The sequence below is a fragment of the Polistes dominula genome, unplaced genomic scaffold, assembly GCF_049000335.1.
Source record: "Polistes dominula isolate Pdom_NZ unplaced genomic scaffold, Pdom_raw_medaka contig_19, whole genome shotgun sequence".
In the NCBI taxonomy this organism is placed as follows: domain Eukaryota; kingdom Metazoa; phylum Arthropoda; class Insecta; order Hymenoptera; family Vespidae; genus Polistes; species Polistes dominula.
This window is the reverse complement of record NW_028301058.1, coordinates 3786446-3809066: the sequence shown is the minus strand read 5'-3', so window position 1 is coordinate 3809066 and position 22621 is coordinate 3786446. Positions and strand designations below refer to the sequence as shown.

General features: G+C 30.8%; 3 protein-coding genes across 7 annotated transcripts in view; all 3 read right to left on the bottom strand.

Annotated features, from left to right (window-relative positions):
- LOC107073064 (uncharacterized) overlaps positions 1-11813 on the bottom strand; it is a 37545-nt gene extending 25732 nt beyond the window's left edge. For 2 of the 4 annotated variants that reach the window (XM_015333486.2, XM_015333487.2), the window contains exon 1: positions 11072-11813. The gene's annotated coding sequence lies outside the window, so the exon portion shown is untranslated. Of the gene's footprint in view, positions 1-9943; positions 10076-11071 lie in introns of those variants that run through there. The other 2 variants (XM_015333484.2, XM_015333485.2) reach the window with 1 other exon arrangement.
- Positions 11814-12832: 1019 nt separating this feature from the next.
- Ubqn (ubiquilin) lies at positions 12833-17103 on the bottom strand. 2 transcript variants are annotated; one of them, XM_089175758.1, is made up of 7 exons: positions 16486-17103; positions 16157-16355; positions 15568-15856; positions 14843-15502; positions 14641-14770; positions 14428-14560; positions 12833-14324 (listed from the first exon to the last, which is right to left on the bottom strand). In XM_089175758.1, the coding sequence occupies exons 1-7, from the start codon at positions 16585-16587 to the stop codon at positions 14248-14250; spliced, it is 1590 nt and encodes a 529-aa protein (XP_089031884.1). In that variant the 5' UTR covers positions 16588-17103; the 3' UTR covers positions 12833-14247. The 2 variants fall into 2 exon arrangements, with proteins under 2 accessions (XP_089031884.1, XP_015188975.1); XM_015333489.2 differs by having other exon boundaries at positions 15568-15862; positions 16486-17101.
- Positions 17104-17691: 588 nt separating this feature from the next.
- Positions 17692-22457, bottom strand: Smg5 (Smg5 nonsense mediated mRNA decay factor). The gene is given in 9 exon segments (XM_015333488.2): positions 17692-18096; positions 18175-18510; positions 18635-18730; positions 18733-20437; positions 20516-20696; positions 20776-21044; positions 21187-21351; positions 21476-21698; positions 22122-22457. Coding segments are annotated over 9 exon segments (3123 nt in total). The 5' UTR covers positions 22202-22457; the 3' UTR covers positions 17692-18028.
- Between the last annotated feature and the right edge of the window lie 164 nt (positions 22458-22621).

Below are 22621 nucleotides of genomic sequence, written 5' to 3'. Positions count from 1 at the left end.
ATATAACTATAAGACTAAAATATTACTTTCGTAATAAAACTTGATACCCTTCTCGTCGTCTTCCTCCTCCTCCTTCTCCTTAGTTATTCGAAGATCAAAAATAGTTACGTTTTAAAAAGATTACAGTGCATTTTAGTGTTAGAAGTCGGAAAAATAAAAGAAAAACGTTTTTTTCTTTTTTTTTTTCTTTTAGACGCAGTTATTAAGAGGTTAGGCCATTCTAGAGGTCACAAAAATAGGCTTTTCTGTGATTTTTTTTTCAAGAAATATATAAAACAAATCGAATTTACAAAAATGAAAGTTTATTATACATATGATTGACTGTAAAACATCATTTTTTTAGAGTAATTTATTTAAAAATGGCGGCTGTATACCGTGTTTCTCAGATTTATATATAATTCCAAATTTACATTAGTTATTGGTACGGTTGTAGACTCTTCTAAAATAAAGAGGTTATCTGAGAAACGCTGAACAGTCGCCATTTTTAAATAAATTTTTTGTATTGTTTTAAATGGTCCTTTAGAACCTTAAAAATAATATCCCAAAAGATTAAAAAAGAATAAAGATTTAATATTTTAATTAATATTTATAATATTTAATAATTAATATTAAAGATAAAACTTTAAACGCGTTTATCTCAAAACTCCATTTTTCCAGTTGGCCGCACCCATAACTCGAACAATTTTCAATCAATTCACTTCAAATTTTAACAAGATCTTTCAAAATATATTGTCTAAATAAGTACGTAGGATTTTTCTTTTTTATACGGCATAGTTCATTTGTTTTTAACAATTTTTTGGCGATTTTTCTGCTAATTTTACAAGTTTTACTTTAGAAGTGCGCTATTCGGCTAAAAATCAATATATCAACAAAATCCTATGTACTTTTTTAGCTGTTGTTATGTAGAATGAAAAAAAGAATTAAGTAAGTGACTCATCATAATTCAAAATTTACAGTAGCTGTTGGTACAACCATGGACCCTTCTAAAAAAGAGCTTATGTGAAAAACACTACACAGCCGCAATTTTTAAATAAATTATTCTATAAAAATGATGTTTTACAGTCAATCATATGTACAATAAATTCGATTTATTTTATATTTTTCCTGAAAAAAGTCATACAAAAAAGCCTTTTTTGGCCTCTAAAGTGACCTAACCCCTTAAAAGGTTCTGTCATCTTGATAGTTGGAAAAACAAATATATAAATAAACGCTTTTTTCTTTTTTTTTAAACACAGTTATTAAAGGTATATAAAATAATAAATTTTGTATTTTAGAGAAGATAATTTTAATTTAAATAGCTTGGTTTCTCGGAATAATACGAGATGTGCGTGACACTAATTATCATTCGGTGATGCGATCATCATTCCTTCTCTTTCTTTTATTTTTTTAATTTCGATCAACGTAGCGGAACGACTTTTGTTATTTTCGATCGTGATACGCGAATTGGTCCTCTTTTTATGGGAAAGGGAACGTTCGTTTTACACGACCCACATATTCAACGAACTATCATTATGCTCGGTTCGTACGTAGGTTATTAACTGAAAGCGAAAAACTCGCTTGTGTGAGAACGGAACGAGAGAGAAATGCTTTATAATTTATATTTTAAATGTCAGAAATAAAAAAACAAAAAAGTGAAAAACAATTATCTCCATATATGCATATGTGTAAGTACAGTAAGTTTCATTTGAAAATTTATCACCCTATGTATAATCTTTCATTTTAACACTAGATTTACTAATGTTTTGTTCACTATTTTTAAAAAACTTAAAAACATTGTTTGAATGAAGAAGTATAGGTAGAAAGGAGGAATTAATATTTACGTATATTTCATTACGGCATTAAAAATTAACATATATTTTTAAAAAAATAATATTTAAGTTATATATATATAAAGGAAAAAAAATTTGAAATGAGTCAAATTGGCTCTGTCCGTAAATCTAGTGTAAAGTAACTAAGATTTTGTACAAAGAAAAAAAAATATAAAAAATACGTTTAATTTGTTAAACAAACTCGTAACTTTTTCTTTTTCTCTTTTCATTTTATCTTTCAACTTATCTTCCAAGCCTGTCGGACGATAGATAAAAAAAATAGAACGACTAGCGAATCTCATGTTTTTACTACACGCGACAGCTTGCTAAAATTATAACGAGCTTATAAGCCACGCAAGGTTTCAACGATGTCGAGCGAAGTCCTATACGTACGCGTTGTTCTTATCCAATTTCAGAACTTTCCTATACCCTGCCATCTTTCATGTTTTTTTTTTACTTTTTTCCCTTATATTTTTCTAAACAGAAACTTGTATAAGAACATTAAAAATACGAACATCACTTTTCAACCACGTAACATAGATAAATGAGATAACATAATAGATCGTCTTTGTTACATACATCGGGAATAAAAAAAAGATGAGTTATCTACCAACAACAACAACAAAATATACTTCTTTTTGAATAACGGATAAAAAGAATTAACAATATAACGTAAGTGAAAATAATAACGTCATGTACAAATTTGTTTAAACCCTTTTTAACACTAGATACACCACCATTTTCAGTATATCTATTTCTACCACACTAGTCAAAATGACTGGTGTATAAAAAAATGCTTTTTGAGTCTTCCAGCCTTTATTTACTCTTAAAAAATAACAAAAAATGTTTAACAATAATAATTTTAATAGATAAATGGATTTATAGACATTTTTAAATAACAAAATACTTAATTATTTATAGAAATCAAATGTTACATGAAGTAGAAATTTTGAATTAAAATGGCCCGACCAGTCGAAATGACTGGTCTGGTATATCTTGTGTTAACCGCTATGAATGATATTTTTTTATAGTCATTTCGTTAGTCAAGAAAAGTTACCCCTTTTTTCCTACAAGCCATACAATACGTAAAAATAGCATAACAGTGGTATACGGGTCGCAAAAGTTAAAGAAGCCATTTTGTGAAGCACCCTTTCAACCAAATCGAATTAGTATACTTACAAATAATATAAAACATTGTAATAATCATTTTTTTTGTTAACAAGATAATTGTTTATTGACAAATAGAAACTAGGCTATCAAAAGATGTAATATTAAAATAAATAAATAAACAAAGACTACAAGGACGAAGTGGACAACGAATCAACTTCCGTAACGTAAGAAAAAGTAAAAGAAAGAAAGAGAAAGAAAGAGAAAGAAAGAAGCAAGGTCGTTGCCTAGATAACAGTTGTAAGGTACAGTTGCCTCGCATGCGAGAGGCAACATCGGTAAAGAAAGAGAAAGAGAAAGAAAGAACATATATATGTATATATACTAGGATGCTCCGGGTTGCGGGTTCTATGAAATGTTAATTTAATACAATTCTAAACTATTTAATAAATTATAACAACGCATAAAATAATACCGCAATTACAATGGAATACATAAAATAATAATACATGAGAAAATATAAAAAGCAAGGTTAGTTATGTCATATGTCAATCTGAAATAAACACGTAACGGGAGATTAATTGAAATAATTGAATTGAAATACAATGCCACCTATTGAATACTTACAAAATCTAGAGATTTAGATATAACCTCTCAATATTAAATCCTTATATCAGCAATAAAAAATAAAAAATAATCACGCTAAAAACCATCCTATATACTAATTTGAAAAAAATCACATAAAATAAAAAAAATTTCATTAACACATTCGCGGCCGGCATATTTTTTCCTTTTTTAATACTGAGTATCGGCAACAATAATGAATTATTTAAATTTATATTTCAATAATAAAATATAATTATTTAAATAGTATATTGAAATAATTAAATACAAATTTAATATATAAAATTTATACAAATATATAAATATAAAAATATTTTAAAATATTTATATAAAATTATAAATATAAATTATAATATAAATTATAATATAAATAAAAATTATAAATATAAAATTATAAATTATTATTATTAATTGGCATTATATATATATATATATAGGAACTCGAAAGTTCATTACCGCAAATAAAAGATTAAATATAATAAAAAAAGAAATTTTAAAATCTTAAATTATAATATTATACTTATATATTTATATAAATATATAAATACAAATTTTATACATATACGTATATATTTTATTAAATTTTTAAAATTTAAAATGACATGAATCACATTAGCAGCAACCAGGAATAGAACTTAAAAAGACCTGAATTTTCGTCAACAGTCGCGAATGTGTTACGATCAGTTCAGTAATTGGGTTCATTGGAAACCAACGATGTGACACTGAATTTTTATATATAAAGATGGTGTGTGTGTGTGTGTGTTTATGTGGATGCAACGAAACGAGAGAAGGGTTGGTATTATCCGTGTGAAATCAGAAAATGTTTTTTCTTTCCCCCTCTCCCCTTTCTCTCTCTCCCTTTCTATCTTTCGTTGAACTAACTATAAGAAACGAGAACGAAGTGATGTAAGAGAGATGTATCTACTAGGGAGGAAGGAGTAGGGGTATGGGGAGGGGGGAGGTAGATGTAAGGGCCGCTTCCTCGTAGTCTCCCGTTCCCTTTCTTTATTCGATCATGTATCCAAAGCGAGTGAGAAAGAAGTAAAGGTAGAAGGATCGGGAAAGGGGATTGGGGAAGGAAGAAGGGAAGGAGAAGGAGGGAGAGTTATGCTATGCGGCGATCCAGGTTGGGCCTGGCTGAATTTAACGTGGCAGGTGCCCGCTGAATGGACAGCAAGCGAGGCCACCATCTTCCCTTTTCTTCTCCCGCCTTTCGTCTTTCGCTCCTTCTACGGTCTTCCTTCTACCTACCTAACGTACTTTGACTTCTCTTCTTCCCTTAACTTTCTCTCTCTCTCTCTCTCTCTCTCTCTCTCTTTCTTTCTTTCTTTCTTTCTTACTTTTCTTCCTTCCTTCTTTCCTTTTTTTTATTAGCCGTATTAAGGTATCTAATTTGTAAATACGTTTTTTGGTGTCGTTTAAACCACAAAATAATTCTCGTTCAAATCTTGAAATAATTCTATTATTATTCTTAATATTCCTTTTCTTTTCAATTAATTAAATTATCGTTATTTTATCATTTTTGTTTTTATTATTAACCCTTTGAGTGCTGAATACTTTTACCTAAAATGTTTTGTAGGAACAGAATAATTTATTATTAACCAGATTCTAACAATAAATTATATTTAATAATTGAAGTTTTTTTTCTGAATATAATTTAATTGATTAATATAAATATTAAATTATTTTACATTAATATTAACAAACACGTATATGATTCGAACGATAAGATTAGTCATTTTTACCAAACGCATATATGCGTCCACAGCACTCAAAGGGTTAATAATAATATAATAATATGTTCAATATGAATTCTGTATAATTTGTTATTCTTTCTTATATTCTTTCCATAATTACTTTTTTTTCTATCTTTCCTCTGTCTTATTGTTAAACTTGCATGTTACATTAGAAACAAAAGATAATAAAGGTAACAACTAAATAATACTTCTAATATATCTACAGATGCGTAAATTATTTTATCCCACGGCCCTTTTCTTCTACAAGGAAGGAAATTTCTTCCTCTTCCTCTTCCTTTCCCTTTACCTCTTGGCTTCCGCGAGGACTTTGTTTAGAATCCGCTAGTATAATTTTGAGAAGCTTGCTGAGGTCGCAAGAAATGGTAAGAAAGAAAGAGAGAGAGAGAGAGAGAGAAAGAGAGAGGGTTAGAGAGGATTTCTAAAGAATCCGTGGGAAAACGTGAGAATGTATCTACGGGAACTATATAAAGTAATCTTTGAGATAGATTTCCTTTTAACCTTGCTTTCAATTAGCTTTTAATAATGTTTCTCTTGCGTAATTAACTCGATGAATAACATTAACGAAAATTAACAACGAATTAGAATTGAAAAATCAAATTTTATGAACAATTTTAACATTATAACGAAATATTTTCTAATTTATTATATATTTATAATTATTAATTTTAACATAATTAAATACATATATAATTATTAATTTCAACATTATAAGGAAATATTTTCTAATATACTATATATATAATAGATTAGTTATTAATTATTATATATATATATATATTTTCATCAAGAAATGGATGATTCAAAGTATGACAGAAAGAATAAAAAGAAGATGAGGAAGAAACCCAACGATTGTTTTAGGTCAACCTTTGACGAGTATTTTTTTCATCACCAACTATTCTCCTCACCAACATACACTATTATAAATTTTCAAAGCCATAATGTTGAAAATTCTTTTTCAATTTAAAACTGATCGCTAACTAACGATTTTTGTGAAATAAGTTAGGAATTGTCTTTGTCGTTGTAGTCGTTGGTGACACGCCCTAACATCGGCCGAAGCTGAAACGAGTCCTTGCGGTTTTAATACGCGGCTTCGTAAGAATACGAAGCTCATGGCAAATCCAGTCCTCTGATATGCGCGATGATCACAACCGAGTGTCCCATGTTATGCCTATATGTTTATGTATTTGTATGTATGTATGTGTGCGTGTGCTGCGAGCTGGAATGGAGCAAGCGAGGAATCCCCCCATGTGTTTCTAATAACGCGTAGCTCGACAAATTTCATCTGGCTTCCTTGAAAAAAGAATTCCTTAGAAAGAAAAGAAAAAAAAAGAAATATTTTCAACGACTAAATTAAACTCTACGTTTCTATTTTTTTTTTATACAATCTTTTCATCGAATTTTTCTTTTTCTTCTCTTTCTATTAGATTTTTTTTTTTTGAGAATATTGTTTATTATTCTCTGTGTGTCAATGTGTTTCATTAAAAATCCAATATTATAATAACAATAGTTAATAAACATAGATTAAAATGGATTTAACGTAACTGTAACAATTTTACAACACCTTTTTCTTTCGCGTAAAGTTTTAACGAATTTGGTTGAAACTTTGACTGTCACGTTGATCATTGGTAAACAAAGCACTTGAACATTTATAATTGTAAGAATTGAATACAAATTTACAGTTAGTACATTACATGTACATTACCACTAATTTGAATATATACCCTAGTAGCACAAAATATTGATTACATGTGTATTTAATATTGAAAAGACATTAAATCTCTTTTTAATATTAAATACACATGTATTCAATATTTTTCAATATTTTTTGCTACTAGGGTACTTTAAAATAAAAAGTGCCCCATTAATAATTACAAATTTTTATTGGAACATCAAAAATGAACAATTAATTTTGATGAAATCTTGAATAATAAAAATATTACCTCAGCGAAACATGTGAATTCGGTGTGGTAGTCAAAGTGTTAAGCAAATGATCAAAAAGTGTATAGGGGAGGAGAGAAAGGAAAAAAAAAACAAAAAATGATAAAGATTAAGTCTAAAGTGTACATTAAAAATACGTATATAATAAAAGAAAAGAAAAGAAAAAAAAGAGGTTTTGGTCGTGGCTTATCAACCGTTTCGATACGGTACCACGAACTTTTGCGTAACGGCTTGAAAGATCGAATCGAATCGAATCGATTTGTCGACACAAGTCGACTGTACGCTACCTGTCGAAAGAAAAAGAAAGAAAAAGAAAGAGAAAGAGAGATCATCCAAAAGCTAAAAAAATGTTATAAATCGTCTAACGAAATCAACGGGGTGACATTTTTTTTTCTACAACGAAAAGAAATCTTCTTCTCTATCGCGTTACCATGCATTAAAGTCTCTCCTATTGATAATAATTCTCTCTCTCACTGATTTTTCCCTTTTACTCCTGTTGTTACTCTCTCGTGCGTTTCCGCTAACGTTGTTCAAAGATTTGCGAGGAACTCTCTTCCTAGCAAGAAGGACGTAAACCCGTCAGTGTGCTTTAGCCTCTTAATAGTAGTCCGACCTTGAGCCAGAACTAAGGAGTGCCTTTGCTACGAGAGGCAACCTTCGATGTGCCTTCATCTTTCTCTCTCTCTTTCTCTCTCACTCACTCTTTCTTTCTCTTTCTCTTTCTCTCTTTCTATCCGTCTATCTTTTTTCGGGGTTCGGCTTACAAGAGAAGGCGGACGAACCAGGCAGGCAGGCAAGCAGGCCTTCTTAACGTCCGATTTACGATGATGCTAGAAACGTGAGAGAACCAACGAACGAACGAACGAATCATTGGTGTTGGGCCCTACGGGACTTTAACGGAATTTCTACGTCTTAGAAATGTCTTTCTTAGACTTTCCAAAAAAAAATTCTCAATAGATGCCTGTGATTCTACCATCCAACCCGTCACTCTATCTCCCTCTCCTGTTGTCCTTCTTCGTATCATCAGAAAGCAGCTTCAAAAAATGTTCCATTCAATTACTATCAAGCTTCGAAATGTTCATAAGTATGTTGATTTTATTGTAACAATAAATGTTTGTGTATTTGTTAAAGTATTAATATTTTTAAAGTATAAATTTTATAAAAAAAGGAAATCCATCTTGCAATTTTAAAAGTAAAGTTTTAACACAATAAACTCACGATCTTTTGATTAATCCTAATAATTTCTATACGACATTAGAATCCAACCCGTGTTCCCCCTTTTCTGTTGAGCTCCCTAGTATCATTAGAACGCAGCTTCAAAAAACGTTCCGTTCAATTACTATTAAGCTTCGAAATGTTGATTTTATCATAACAACAATAAATGTTCGTGTATTTTTTAAATTATTTATATTTCTAAAGTATAAATTTTATAAAAAAAAAAAACAATTCATCGTGTAGTTTTAAAAGTAAAGTTTTAACACAATAAACTCACGATCTTTTGATTCACCCTAATAATTTCGATACAAGATTTGAATAATAAATAGAGTAAAAGATAAGAAAAATAAATCATTATAGAATAACAATTAACCCTTATCGGTCGTCAGATCTTCGTATTAATGATTCTCACTAATAGTAAGTTATAAGTGGTTTCGTTAAATATTGTTTAGCACATAAACAAACAAAATTGTTTAGTAATATAAGAATAACTTGTTATTTATTAGAAATTATTTACTTTTTTGAAGAAGTACTACAAATATATGAAATGATTAATTATTTAATTATTAATAATATATTTTTATTTTTTGTAAGTCACTAACCACGTGACTTACAACCCTGATAAGTGTTAAATATTGAATGATCTCTCTTTGACCGACCGAATGACGGAGAGATTAAATTATTAATTTGTTAACTTAACAGATTGTTGAACGATGCGAACTTGTAATAAAAGTTCGTAAATAAAACGTATAAATAAAACGTAAAATAAAACTTATAAATAAAACGTATTATTTAAAATATATTATATACGAAAATATTATCTCGATAAAAAGGAAAAGGAAAAAAAATAACAAAAATAAAATAAATATTATTATAAAAAAAGAAAATATCGGTTTGATCTAATTGTAAAATTGTAAAGGAAAAGGCACGGTTCGAAGACGAATCGATCCATGTCGCGTGAGATCCAGCGAGATGGAATGCGTTCGAGGGAGTAACGGATACAAAATATCTTGCGTACACGAATCGCGAGGCCACTTCTCTTCTCTCTTTCTTTCTCTTTCTATCTCTTTCTTTCTCTCAGGGCCGTGTCGACGTAAGCTTCGAAATCAACTAGAAGAAATTACTCGTTTGGCTGTTATATTGAGCAAACGGTTAGATCTAACGATAATGATACACCAAAAACTTTAATCTATAATAGATGGTATTACATCTTACTTTCTCTCTCTTCAATTTTCAACGAATCAATTTGATCAAAATACTAAATGGAGTAGGGGGGAGTTGGATCTTAGACCCAATAAATATCTATTTAAATATAAACTATTTCAAACTCTCGACATTATTCGTTATTGGCCAATGTCAAATGGCCAATTAGACATTTTCGTTTCTATCTCGGAAAAAAAGTTGACCTACCGAGATTTATTTAATTTCTAACGATTGTTAAATTCATTTAATACAATGATTAATCATTTAAATGATATAATTATTTGAATTTACCAAAAATAAGGATATCTTCCATCGTGGAATCCCGGAAGAGTCTCGGAAGAGGAGCCCGGAAAATGTTGAACTACACACGACTGTGTTCTCGTTGACTGTGTAAGGTAAGAAAACGCGAGTTAGTTTAGCATAGCGAACGGAAGCCATAGAAAACAACGATCGAGAAAAAAAAGAAGGGGGTAGATAAGATAATCGCGTATATTATCTAGTATCTACCAAGATACTTAGATAAATTCGAGAATTATAATTTTTCTTTATAATATATTCATTATTTACATAAATATAAATATAAAAAATATCTCGCTCAAATCAATATTTATTATCTCATATAATAGAAATTAATTTATGCGAGAATCTTACGTTAGGAATGTTGAAAGGATTTTAATCATCCCTCCATTTCCCCCCACCTTAACTTCGATTGAATCATTGAAAAAAATGTAACGTACTTATCGATCGTCCCCCTCCCTTTTCAAAAATGTTACATCTGCTCACGTGAAACGTAACTTCGTAGCACGAATAATCAATCTCTTATCTCTCTCGAAAGATAATCAAATCGAAACGTACGAAAAGTGTTCTGAGCGTGTTGTCGTCGATTCTTTGAGAAATATTCTTTCCTAAAGGTTTTTATACGAAAGATAATATACATTGAACACACATGTTTTTCTCGCGATTGATCAAAAATCAATTTTCGTAGAATCGATCATCATCATCGATCGGCTCTCTTTTTTCGGAGGTTCAGAATGCGTTCAGGAAAAAAAATTACGAGTTAAGCAAGAAGAAGACAAGAGTAATACCTTAAAGAGAGTTTGTATATGTATAATATAGGGTTGATGGTAGTAGAGAGGTGGATGGGAGGGGGGTATATTTAAGAGAAAGAGAAAGAGAAAGAGAAAGAGAAAGAGAAAGAGAAAGAGAAAGAGAAAGAGAGCGCATGAGCGCGCGAAAGAAGATAATAAAGAAGATAAAAAAAAGAAATGAAGATTGGAGGAGGGGGATGGAAGGGCCTAAATCGAAGTGGTCCTAGGTCGAAAAAGGGTCCAGGGACTTTGGGAGTCCGTCCCTGAACCTCTCTCTCTCTCTCTTTTTCTCTCTCGCGGTTAAGCGAAACCGGGCGAGCTGCTAACTCACCTCGTGCCACATTCCGTTGCTGGCTGGCTTGCTTGTTGCTTGCTTACTTGCTTGCTTGCTTGCTTGCTTCGTAGATGTGGTTTCTTCTTCGACTCGTGTAACACGAGCAAGTTAAAATATCACGATGACGAGAGCCCGATGACAGGATGAGACAACGAGGAAATAAAACGATGAGAAATTATAAAAATAGGTCTCGATGGATCTATGAGACAGCCATATACCCCACAAGATTTCTTTCGTATCATCCACAACGGGACAACTTTGAATTAAAACACACCCGCGCAACACTTGCCAACACTACCCGACACTTTTGATCTTTTCTTCCCCCACCCCCTTTATTTTTCTAGTATCTTCCTCTTCCTCGAGGAAAAAGTATTTTTCTTTTTCGATCGTATTGAAAAATTTTCAAAATCACACAAATATAGCCGTAAATTCGCGCTAAAAAACTTTTATTCGAATTGTTGTTACTATTATTATTACTATTATTATTATTGTTTAGAGAAACATTGAATTAAAGTTATGATTAACGTTAGGAGAAAAAGAAAAATAATTAAGAATTAAAAAAAATAAATTAGCGCAAGCATAGATGTTGTTGCTGACGGACTCTATATACCGTTCAGTTTTCCCCTTGTTACTATCGCGAATAACTATAGTTGCGGTATAAGCGCAAATCACGAGGACGCTCTAACTGGTAGTAGGTCGCGTTGCACGGTCGAATGTCGACTGATGAAGCGCAGCAGCCGGTCGACCCAAGCGACCGGCGAGTTAACGCGCAGGACTGGCCCATTGCGCGCCAAGGGGACAAGGGGCCTGCCCGGTACAACCTCTTACCCCCATCATCGACACTCGCGACCTATCCAGGAACGGCGCGAGTAGTACCCCTAAAGCCCTACTACAAGCATACTATACGATATTTCTTCATTAACCCCATGGGGAACTGACTTTTATCCTAAACGAATTTATTATTCCCCCTTCCTCTCCTTCCCGCCCTTTAGCTTAATAGTTTCTATTTTAATAATTTTTTGTTTTTTATAAATTTTATCTACGCTATAGTTTTTTATTTTGTATCCTTTTATCAATTGTAAATTCATATACGATATGAAGAATATAACAGAATAGACTATATATATATATATATATATATATATATATATATATATATATATATATATATATATATACATATATAATAAATAATTGAGGATGTACTAAAACTTACTAAAAATAAGACGACCTAATACTTTATCTTTTGATACATATATATGTCGTATATACAAATTGTCAATAATTTGGAAACAATGAATTACAAGCAAATATTAATTATTTGATATTGTAGGAGTACGAATACTCTCTTATGACTCCCTGTATTTTTATATGAGGAATATCACTAGATATTATGTATATATATATAATATTTGTAATATATTATATTATTTAAACATTAGATTCTTTTTCATCTAAGACGCAGTATATTTATTCTTAATAAAAATGTAATTATTATCTATTGTTTCACCAACATTATATCCCTGTTATTTGAATATTACAAATATATGTGAATACTTTTATATATTTAAATATATATAATAATATTATATTATATATATTTACATAATTATTAAAATATTCAAAGTCTGTCAATAATTTGATAATACTATATACTAGAGTAAATATTGCTTGAACGTTGAATTATTTCTATTAATTTCGCTACGATCGATATACAGAAGCGTATATAAGCAAACGGTACTCGTAAACCCCGATCGATATGAATCAACCACAATTTTATTTTGTAATACAATTGGTTTTACAGAATTTCTTGTTTTAGTCAAATATACTGAATTATACATAAAGGATAATATAATACGTACGGATATTTCTGTAAATCGTACATTAATCCAAAATATTGAAATTATATTTAATGTTTCCTTCTCTCGATAAAGATAATTTACAACATTCACCTTTATTTTTTTTAATTTTTTTTCTTTTTCTTTTTTAATACCTTAAAACTAACCGACAATAAGGTTTTTTTTTTAAAGTTCAACACTTTTACATGTGACGTTTTTATGAAGTCAATCTTTACGTACGCTCATCTATAAACACAACCTACGCCATAAGTTTCTTGATCGCCACGCTACAAATCTCTAAAGTTGTATTACAAGACATGTAACGCTTAATACGTTTATGCTTATAGGCAGGCTAAATTAAAATAAAAAATAAAAAAAAGGGATGGTGCACACCAAGTTTGTTTAATATACATACTTATACTCTCAAAACTTCCATGGAAAATATTTATCCAACTAGCCATTTTCGATAAATTTGTTTTTCTACAAAAATTTGTGTATCTTTTAAAACGACAGTAAATAACAAACGGAACGTATCACTATTAATAAACGGTTTTTGTAAACATAAAGTCGCACAGAACTAAATAATTATACGTAATATACAAGACCAATAGAGACATATATATATCGTATAATTTCTGCATTTATTTTTTTTTCTTAAAAATGTAATAATAATTTGTATATTATGATTTATAATACAGGTGATATACCCTCCTATTGCGTAATAATCGTAATAATTATATTATTTTTTTATTATTATTATTATTATTGTTATAATTATTATTATAATTATTATTACATTTATGAAAAACCGATTAGAGAATATAATATCATGGAGTAATGGATAAAGCCCGAAGCAAGACAATTAGCAGCAGCGATCTATTTTCCATGCAGGTTTGATCGTTTCTAAGAAATACCACCAGAAATGATTTTCAAAAGTGTAATATAGATTATATCAACGGAGTGATATACATACTTTTAGAGCACATCGAAAGTACAAAGAGAAAACAAACAAGAAATAAGAAAAACTTAAAGAGATTCGGCGTTACGAAGAAACGTACATTAAATTTTGTTTAACTCAACTGCTGATAACTTTGTCTAGTAAAAATTGATTGGAAAATAACTGAGCAAGTACTATTTGGATTAAAAGTACAAATGCATATTAAACGTGTCAGTAGTATGTATTCTGTCAAGATTCAGATTAGAAGTTTATAATTTTCAATAGCCAGTTACCTCGTGTATCTTTTTTCTTCATACTAGTCATAAGAGGTAAATAAGGATATAATTAAAGGTAGTAAAGAATAAAAAAAATAGAATAACAGTATTGCGGATTGGTGGTTAGCTCATAGATACTTGTCCATTAGCCAGTAATCTCTCAACAGCAGCATTTATATCTCCAAAAGTAGCAATTAATGCTATAAGAAAAAATTCGTTAAATATTAACGTAAGAAATATACGTAATTATTAATTAAGATTTATTAACGAGTTATTTTTGATCGTCAATTGGACATTAAATACCTTGTAAATTAGCATCTCTGTTCACAAAACCCATAGCTGTTAGCTGTTCTAATTGTGCTCTGTAACGTTCTTCTGGTGGTGGTGCAGGTTGTCCTTCAGCTTCTACTCCTTGATTTAGTGCCATTGCCGATACCTAATATATAAGAATAAATAGTAAACTATAGTTATATTTACATAAAATGTGTGGATTATTAAAAAGATATGTATACTTACCATGCCAGCCATAAATTGAGAAAATGCATCCTGTTGATTTGTATCCGTTGTTCGTCCTGTCGTTGGGGTTGAGCTTGTGGTAGCTGGAGTTCCTGTTGCCGCTGGTGCACTAGGTACGGTTAGTCCAAAACTAGAAAAAAACTTGTATATACTATTTATCCAGAAAAAATATATAAAAATAAACGTATATTTAATAACTTACTTTTCCACGAGTTCGGGTGCAACGGTTCTTAATTGTTCCACACCCTGCTGAATTTGCATAATAGCAGCTAAAGCATCTGGATTAGAGACAACATTTTGCATTTGTGGATTTTGCATTTGTTGTATAAAAGCTGGCATCATAGCACGCATTTGTTCTTGCATTTGTGGATTCAACCTAAGGAATGGATTTGCCGCTATCACTCTATTGGCCATGGCTGGATCGGCTGCCATAGCTTCCAATACGGATCTTGTATATGGGGCATTTAACATATTTCTCATTAATTGAGGATTCTCAATCATTTGTGCTATAAGACTTTGCATTCCAGGCGAATCTAAAAGACCTCTACCCTGACCTTGCTGTTGACCCGGAGTAGAAGATTCATTCTGATTTTGACTCCAAGGATTGGGTAATGGGTCTCTATTTTCTTGGCCTTGCTGTGGATTAGTTTGTCCATCTTGGTTACTACTATTTTCTACCAATGCTGCAAAAGGATTACGCTCGTTTGCTGCTGCAGCAAGCATGGGTTCTTGAATATCTCTGTACATGCGACGCAAAGCGCTATATCCACCAGGAATACTCTCAAGATTAGATAGAGCACGATCATGTGAACGCATCAATTCTTGTAACATAGATGGATTGCGGGCTAACTCCATTGTTTGTCTATACAAATTATATTCCTCGTGTTAGTCTATTTTTTGGTATCTTTAAGTATTACATACACATACCTTAAAAGTTCTGGATTATTTAGCATGTGACTAATTTCTGGATTACTTTGCATAAGTTCCTGCATTTGGGGATTAGTTGTGACCAGATTGCGCATATTTTCCGGATCATTCATAAAACTCTGCACCAAAGGATTATCAAGTACTTGACGCATAGTTTCCGGATTAGACAACAATTCGCGTTGTAAACGTTGCTGTAAATCTATAAAATTAGCGGAACCTAATCCAAGGGACTCTAATCCCATGAGTCCACCTAAGCTACCAAGACCGAAAGGACTGGCACTTATATCAGCTGGAACTTGAAATAGAAATAAGTAAGTGTTTCATCATATTGTTTAATATAATAAAATAGTATAATATATAGTCTATTGCTTATATTACCTATCCTAATACCAACAAGCTTTTATTTGAACAAAACAATGCTATTAAAAATGTAAAAAACTTAAATTTGTTTCCTTTTACCAATTATAATTTCAATTATTTTTGATGAAATTCAAAAAAAGAATAACCAGCATTAAGAGTTTGTAAATGTTATTGTTAATATTTAATTTTAATTAATTATATTAACATTGTTAATATAAATAATATAAACCTTGTGGTCTCTGAGAGGGCACAGAATCTTGAGCTTGATTAGTCGGAGTGCGTGGTGCTTTGATAACCAAATGTACGGTCAGACCATCCTTGACATTATGTGTAGCAAGTGTTTCATGATCTTTCATAATCTTTCCAGAAAATATCAAACACAACTGTTCAACCTGGGCGTTAAACTTCTTCGAGACCGCCACTTTAAACTGTTTGATTAAAAGAAAAAAGTAATTAATTAAAACTAACCCGCGGACGAATGTGACAGCTGATGTTTCATCGAACGAACTAAAGTTGCACAAGTACGAATAACACAACCATTTTTGTTCTGACACTTACATCTTTAATCGTCGCATCTTCCTCTATTTGAACGCTCTGTTTTTCTTTCGGCGTTTTAACGTTAATAGTAATCTTCTTCCGATTCTCTTGCCCTTCTGCCATCTTGATTTGCTAGATGACTCGTTACTTTCGTGCGCAATTGAAAATCTCCGATGGGATAGAATTGAAAGCGTCGAAACTTTTATCCACAACCGAGGGCTTCTCTTCCACGCCACCTCAAATCGCACCTTTGATTTTTTTTCACAATTTTCGAACAAACTACCCCGAAATTTTTCCTAACAAGTTATTCCAAAGAACTAGAAAGTCTACATAGAAGGGCCAACTTGATCTACTATTTTACCCAGAGGTGATACACGCGCGTGAGAAACGAGGAAACTACTAGCACAATATACGCACACGTCAAATATTTCTAAGAGTTTTAATTTATATACAATATATATATTTTTTTCATCTAACCGATATATCAATCGATCCTATCGATTTATACTGTCTCGATATTAAATATATTCGAGATTTTTTTTTTGTCACGAATATTTCTATTTTTAAATTCTTTTAACGACTTTTTATATCGGAAAAAATTTTCGATTCCACCAACTTATAGGTTATGTTACGTTGCCACTAGAACAGCGTAAAAGTACTACTTTTATTAATCCACGCATATGCTTGAAAAAATTGAATATAAGGTGGGGTCCCTCTCTTACCTTTGCTTATTCATACGTAAACGTGGATGTAAAATATAAATAATGAAAAAACAATTTTTAAACTTTTAATACGCAGAAGTAATAACAGAAACTATTGGAGGTAATATTATCGGTAGATAATTATGTTTATATATATATTTAGAACTATTCATTTTGCAACATCATCATAGGTAACAAGGCAATCAATTGATACATTTTAGTTGTTACCAATTGTATATTTTTGTCCGGTTTTGCTTTTCTATTACCACGTGGAACTTTCTTAGTGGTATTTTATCTTGTATATAGTATACGTGTATAATAATAATTCGTGTATCTAAATGAAATCATCGATGATGTTGCATATCAAATGTTTTCTATAATTGTGTGAAAATGATTCACATTTTAAAAATATTTCTTTACCTAGCCAAAGTAATTTATAATCTTGATCTCATTCATAAAAGACATTTGTTACTCTTTACATCAAGGATTAAAAATTGAACGGATGCGATAAATAAAACATAATATATAGTCTTGTTAATATTCAAAAAAACATTTACTTTAAAAATACAATCTTTAACTTAGAAAAAAAAGAGAAAGAGAGAATAAAACAATATGAACGGTTAGAAAGAAAAAGTTTTGTTATATTTAGAATTGTTTTTGTTTCGTGGAATAAGATTATCCATTTCCACGAATTTAATTGTAGAAGAATCAATTTTCGTTTCACGGGTTTCCAACCCCTCTTTTCTCGTCGTATTCGCCCGAGCAGAACTTGGGCAGCTCTCTTTTAGACGGACGTATCGTTTGCTATCTCTTCGATTCAAGATAGCAACAGATAATAGACATTGCACGAGCATTGATTACGCTCAACCATGACTTTTGCTAGATGCCTTCCACTTTGTATGAAATGATTCTATATGCTCGATATTAACACCTAATTGGAAAAACAACGTTAACAATATATACGTATAATAAATATATATATAGATAAAAATGTATAGATCTAAATTACCTGCACTCTTTGCCAATCCATCAGGACTAAAAGTAAATTTTCTTTTTTCATCTTGACTAAAACCTGTAAGAAGTGTTACAACCGGAGCTTCTGTATCATTTGTTAATCCAATTTTGGTTTGTTGAGTAAGATAATGGCAGCATTCTATAATTTGAAAAAATAACCAGGCTTCTTTATCCTTCGGTCTTGGACCTTTAATCAAAGGAAGTGCTTGTCGTTCGTTTGGTCTTTGTGCTCGCAGAAACCTTGATCCCTTTCTCAGCTGTGTTTCTAACCAACGAGTTGCCTCTCTGGCACGACCACTTGTTCGTTTGACTTCATCCAAAGCAGAGACCACTACAAATTCAGATATTTTTGTTTAAATATATAGATTACCGTAATGTTCAATAATATATTATATAGAAATTATATATATATATATTATACATTTGATTAAAAAAATATATCAAACTATTTTTACCAATGGTAGGAATGACCACAATAAATTTCTTTGCATATACCAAACGTTTAAGAGCTGGAGTATGTTTAGCTAAAGCTTCGTGATCAGGTACCAAAAAGGTGACATCAATCTCGATCGTAAACGAGTCTCCAAAGCTCTGACTTCAGCTTTTAACCAAAGTCGTCCCATGTGTCTCATTAATTTGCCTCTAGATTGATTAGCTTCTAAGTCTTTGTTCTCTAAGTTATCACCTTTTATTGCACTAGAAACATTTGGACTGGCTGTTATAAACAATTTGTTATCGTTGTCAAATTTAATCCCAGAATCTTTAATAGAACTGAGATAATGACCAAATTCGATCATTTTTAATGCTCTTAGCAGTAATTCCATTTGTTTGTTCATGTTACATTTGTGTAATATTTTCCAATCTAAACTTTTTTGAGCATCCTCCAATATGTTAACGCCCCTCAAATCTAAATCTTCTGGAAGTGGCACGAGTTTAACAAGATTTTGCAAATCCTCATTACTTGAAATAAAAATAATCTTTTTATCCCATTCTCTCAAAATAACTTCGGTATTAAAATTTAATAAATTTAATAATATCGTTATTCGTTTAAGTAAGATTTTTGAACTTCGTGCACATTGTCTTATGATATCGTGGTTATTTCTTAACCAATCGCAACAAATTTTTATTGACGAAAGTATCCCCCCTTGGCATTCTAAAATTTTTAAACTGTCGTTTGGCTTCAAATCATGCTTTTTCAATTGTGCTATATATGTTAAAATATTTGTAGATCCACTGCTTTCGTCCAATGCGCTACTGGAATCAATATTTGTTGTTATGGTTGTAGTACTTTTGGAATTTTCTAGCGATTCTTTATCATTCATCGCGTTTACATTTGTTTGCTCATCATTTTTAAGACTTTCACCATTTTGCAAATGGATATCTGCTCCATTTTGTAAAGATATAACTTCTTCGTGATTTGTTTTGTTGTTATCGATGTTACCATTTAACTGTTCGTTTGATTTAATATTAACAGTTTCTAGTGTTTCTTCTTTAGAAATACCTTCTTCATCAGATATGTCGTCAGATAAAGCGTCATCGGATAATACATTTTCTTCACTGAGGACATCATCTTCTGTTTCAGAAATATCTGAGTTCCCTTCATCGCTGGATGATCCTACATTCATATGATTTATATCACTTTCTTCTGAATCTGAACTATTTCTTCTCTTTCGTCGTCGAAGTTTTGTAAGTAAACTTTTTGTTTTGTCCGATGTCTTTTTTGTACTTTTATGTATATTCCCATTACATTCAGACTTTTCTTTCGTGTTATTACAATTTTTATCGATATCATTTAAATTATTAAGTTCCTTATTTTTACATGGAGCATTTTCAATCTGTTCTTTCTTCGTTTTTTCTTCATATTCTCCAGTTACTTTTGTATTATTAATCATTTCGTTCTTATTACTATCTTCCGTAGAGCAAGGCTCATTAATTGCTACTTCAGTTAAAGCCAATGGCACGTCTGTCAATGACTCTTGCATTCGCGTTATTGCAAATTGTACTAACTGTGATAATATTGCCAATATTATAGCAATGACTCCATGTACTTCGCTGGATTCTTTACTTTTTAATTTAGAAATTGACATTAGGCAAATGGCAACTATTTTAAACATTATTTCATCCGTTAAATAAGATGCATTTTCATTTCTGCATGATTGAAGATAATTTTCAATGTTGTCCTCATTTTTAATATCTTTTGGATTATTTGAATCAACTTGTTTCATGCTCAAACAAACTTCGATGTCATTTAAAAGATCCTAAAAAAAGATAAGAAATTTTTTTTATCTAAAACACTATATTAGATTACGAATAAAAAAATTCCATTGAAAATTTACCTGGCCTTCTTGATTAACACGGTCAGAATTTGGAATTTCACAATCCCATAATTGTAACAGAGATAGTAATCTTGATATACAATGTTGTACTGAACATTTATCATCGGAACAAGTTGAATGTGTAATAATGATTCTCTTCAAATTCCCTTCCGCTCCTTCAAAAGGCTCAGAACATAGAACACTGTAAAGTACTATTTATGAGACTTAACAGGCATTTATAGCTACTTTAAATAAAATAATATTGTATGAATTATACTAACCATCTCATATAATGATACACCCCATCGAGTCCATAATTTTTATTGCCTGCAACTGTACCAAGTTGATTATGTGCTATTCCAATATTTGGATCAATGCATATTGCCATTTTGTAATATCTGTTTGCTATCATAGGATCCCAGTTAGGATCTATTTCCAATTGGTATCTAGTCAAATCGCCAAGACATATAAGACTTCTGTGAACGAGTCTCATGATGCATTGTTTCACTTCTTCCGTAAAAACTTTAGATTGATTGCTTTTATTTTTTGTCTATAATATTATATATATATATAAAAAAAAGAAAATTAATATTTAGTTTTTCATATTTAGGCTGTAAAACACACACACACAAGTGTAACGCATTGTTATAGCATAAGGAGTTAATAATTTATCATTAAAATAAAAGACTTACAGGTAAAGTTCCAGTGTCATTATGATTGAATGCAAAATCGATAACACCAACTAAGTCTAAACCATATTCCAGTTGTAATCTTAGTATCAAGTGATGATAAAATCCTATGCCAACTGCCAAATGAATCAACAGTAAAGCTTTCTCTGCATCCGTCCAGGCATTGTTCTACGATAAAACATATAGTTCTGTTCTCATCATCTTGATTATTTATATTTAATATATTAAGCATCGACATAGAGACTGACACAACGTGTAACACATTAAAAGAAAATTGTAAGACTTTGATTACCTTTCGCAATTTCTTGGCTGCGTATACGATATCATAGAATCCTTTTCTCCATAACAATTCTTCAGTTTTACGCCCATGACCAACAGGATCTTTAAAAATTAATCTTTCGCAATAATCTTTTAATTTGACTCGTAATACTTCACTGGAAGGTAGAAATATATCTGATACTATTAACGCTCGACTTCTTTGTTCATCCAACCTCTTAATAACGTCCGTTATATTTCTGTAATATAAATATATTTTCTGATGAATACAAGCTATATATATAAATAAATCTAATTTCATTGTGTGTGCATCTAAAATCAAAGCGATAAGCATTATAGAAAGAAAACAGCACAATATAGTTTTATTTAAAAAAAAAAAAAAAGGACCATGTGAAATAATATTCAGTGTTGTATAAATATGAAAATAAAATAAAAAAGTTATTTTATTTCAGATTAAATGTGTGTGAGAGGTGAAATATAAAAATATAACATTAAACGACCACAATGAAACAGCATGGCGATTAAAACTGAGATGTTTGATAGGTTAGGAAAAAACACTTCGATGATAATTACGTCACTATTTTTAGAAAACAAAATATAGAAAAAGTATTTTTTTTTTTTTCAATAAAAAAGAAATATAAAAAATAATAATTTTATTTTACTTGTACAAACGGCGTGTAAAGTCGACGCAATCAGATGTTCGAGCATCCGCAGTGGTATTGTTGAATGTCTTCCTCATCATGATCGAATCATATATTTTCCAAATGATTCGTCATTATTCATTTTCCTGCGGTCTCATGACCCGCGTACCTCCAAATAACGATAAGAAAATTCGACATTCGCCCGTCCTTTTAGCTTGGAAAAGCTTCTTCCTAAAATCACCAACTACCCAACAGCCAATTTTTCCTAGCACCCCGCGTTTTCCGTATAAAAATTCTGATGAAGTGATATTTGAGATCGCACAGTTTTACAACTGGAAGAACTTCCTACCGACGCTAGCGAATAAGCTGAATCTGTGTGTTTTATGCATTAGTAGAAGCTTACGCCACGTGGTGGCGCTAATATCAGTAAGTATTTTTAAATACATTTTAATATCTACATTACCCATTTGTTTTTATATTCTTTTATCTCATGGAGACTAGACAAGGAGCACGATTTAAAA

Excerpts from the sequence above, each read along its gene's own strand:
- Ubqn (XM_015333489.2), bottom strand. The coding sequence starts at position 16,587 with ATGGCAGAAGGGCAAGAGAATCGGAAGAAGATTACTATTAACGTTAAA. Across the intron at positions 15,503-15,567 it reads AATAATCCAGAACTTTTAAG|ACAAACAATGGAGTTAGCCC; the intron begins GTATGTGTATGT and ends TAATTTGTATAG. Across the intron at positions 14,325-14,427 it reads CAGAGATGCTAATTTACAAG|CATTAATTGCTACTTTTGGA; the intron begins GTATTTAATGTC and ends TTTTTCTTATAG.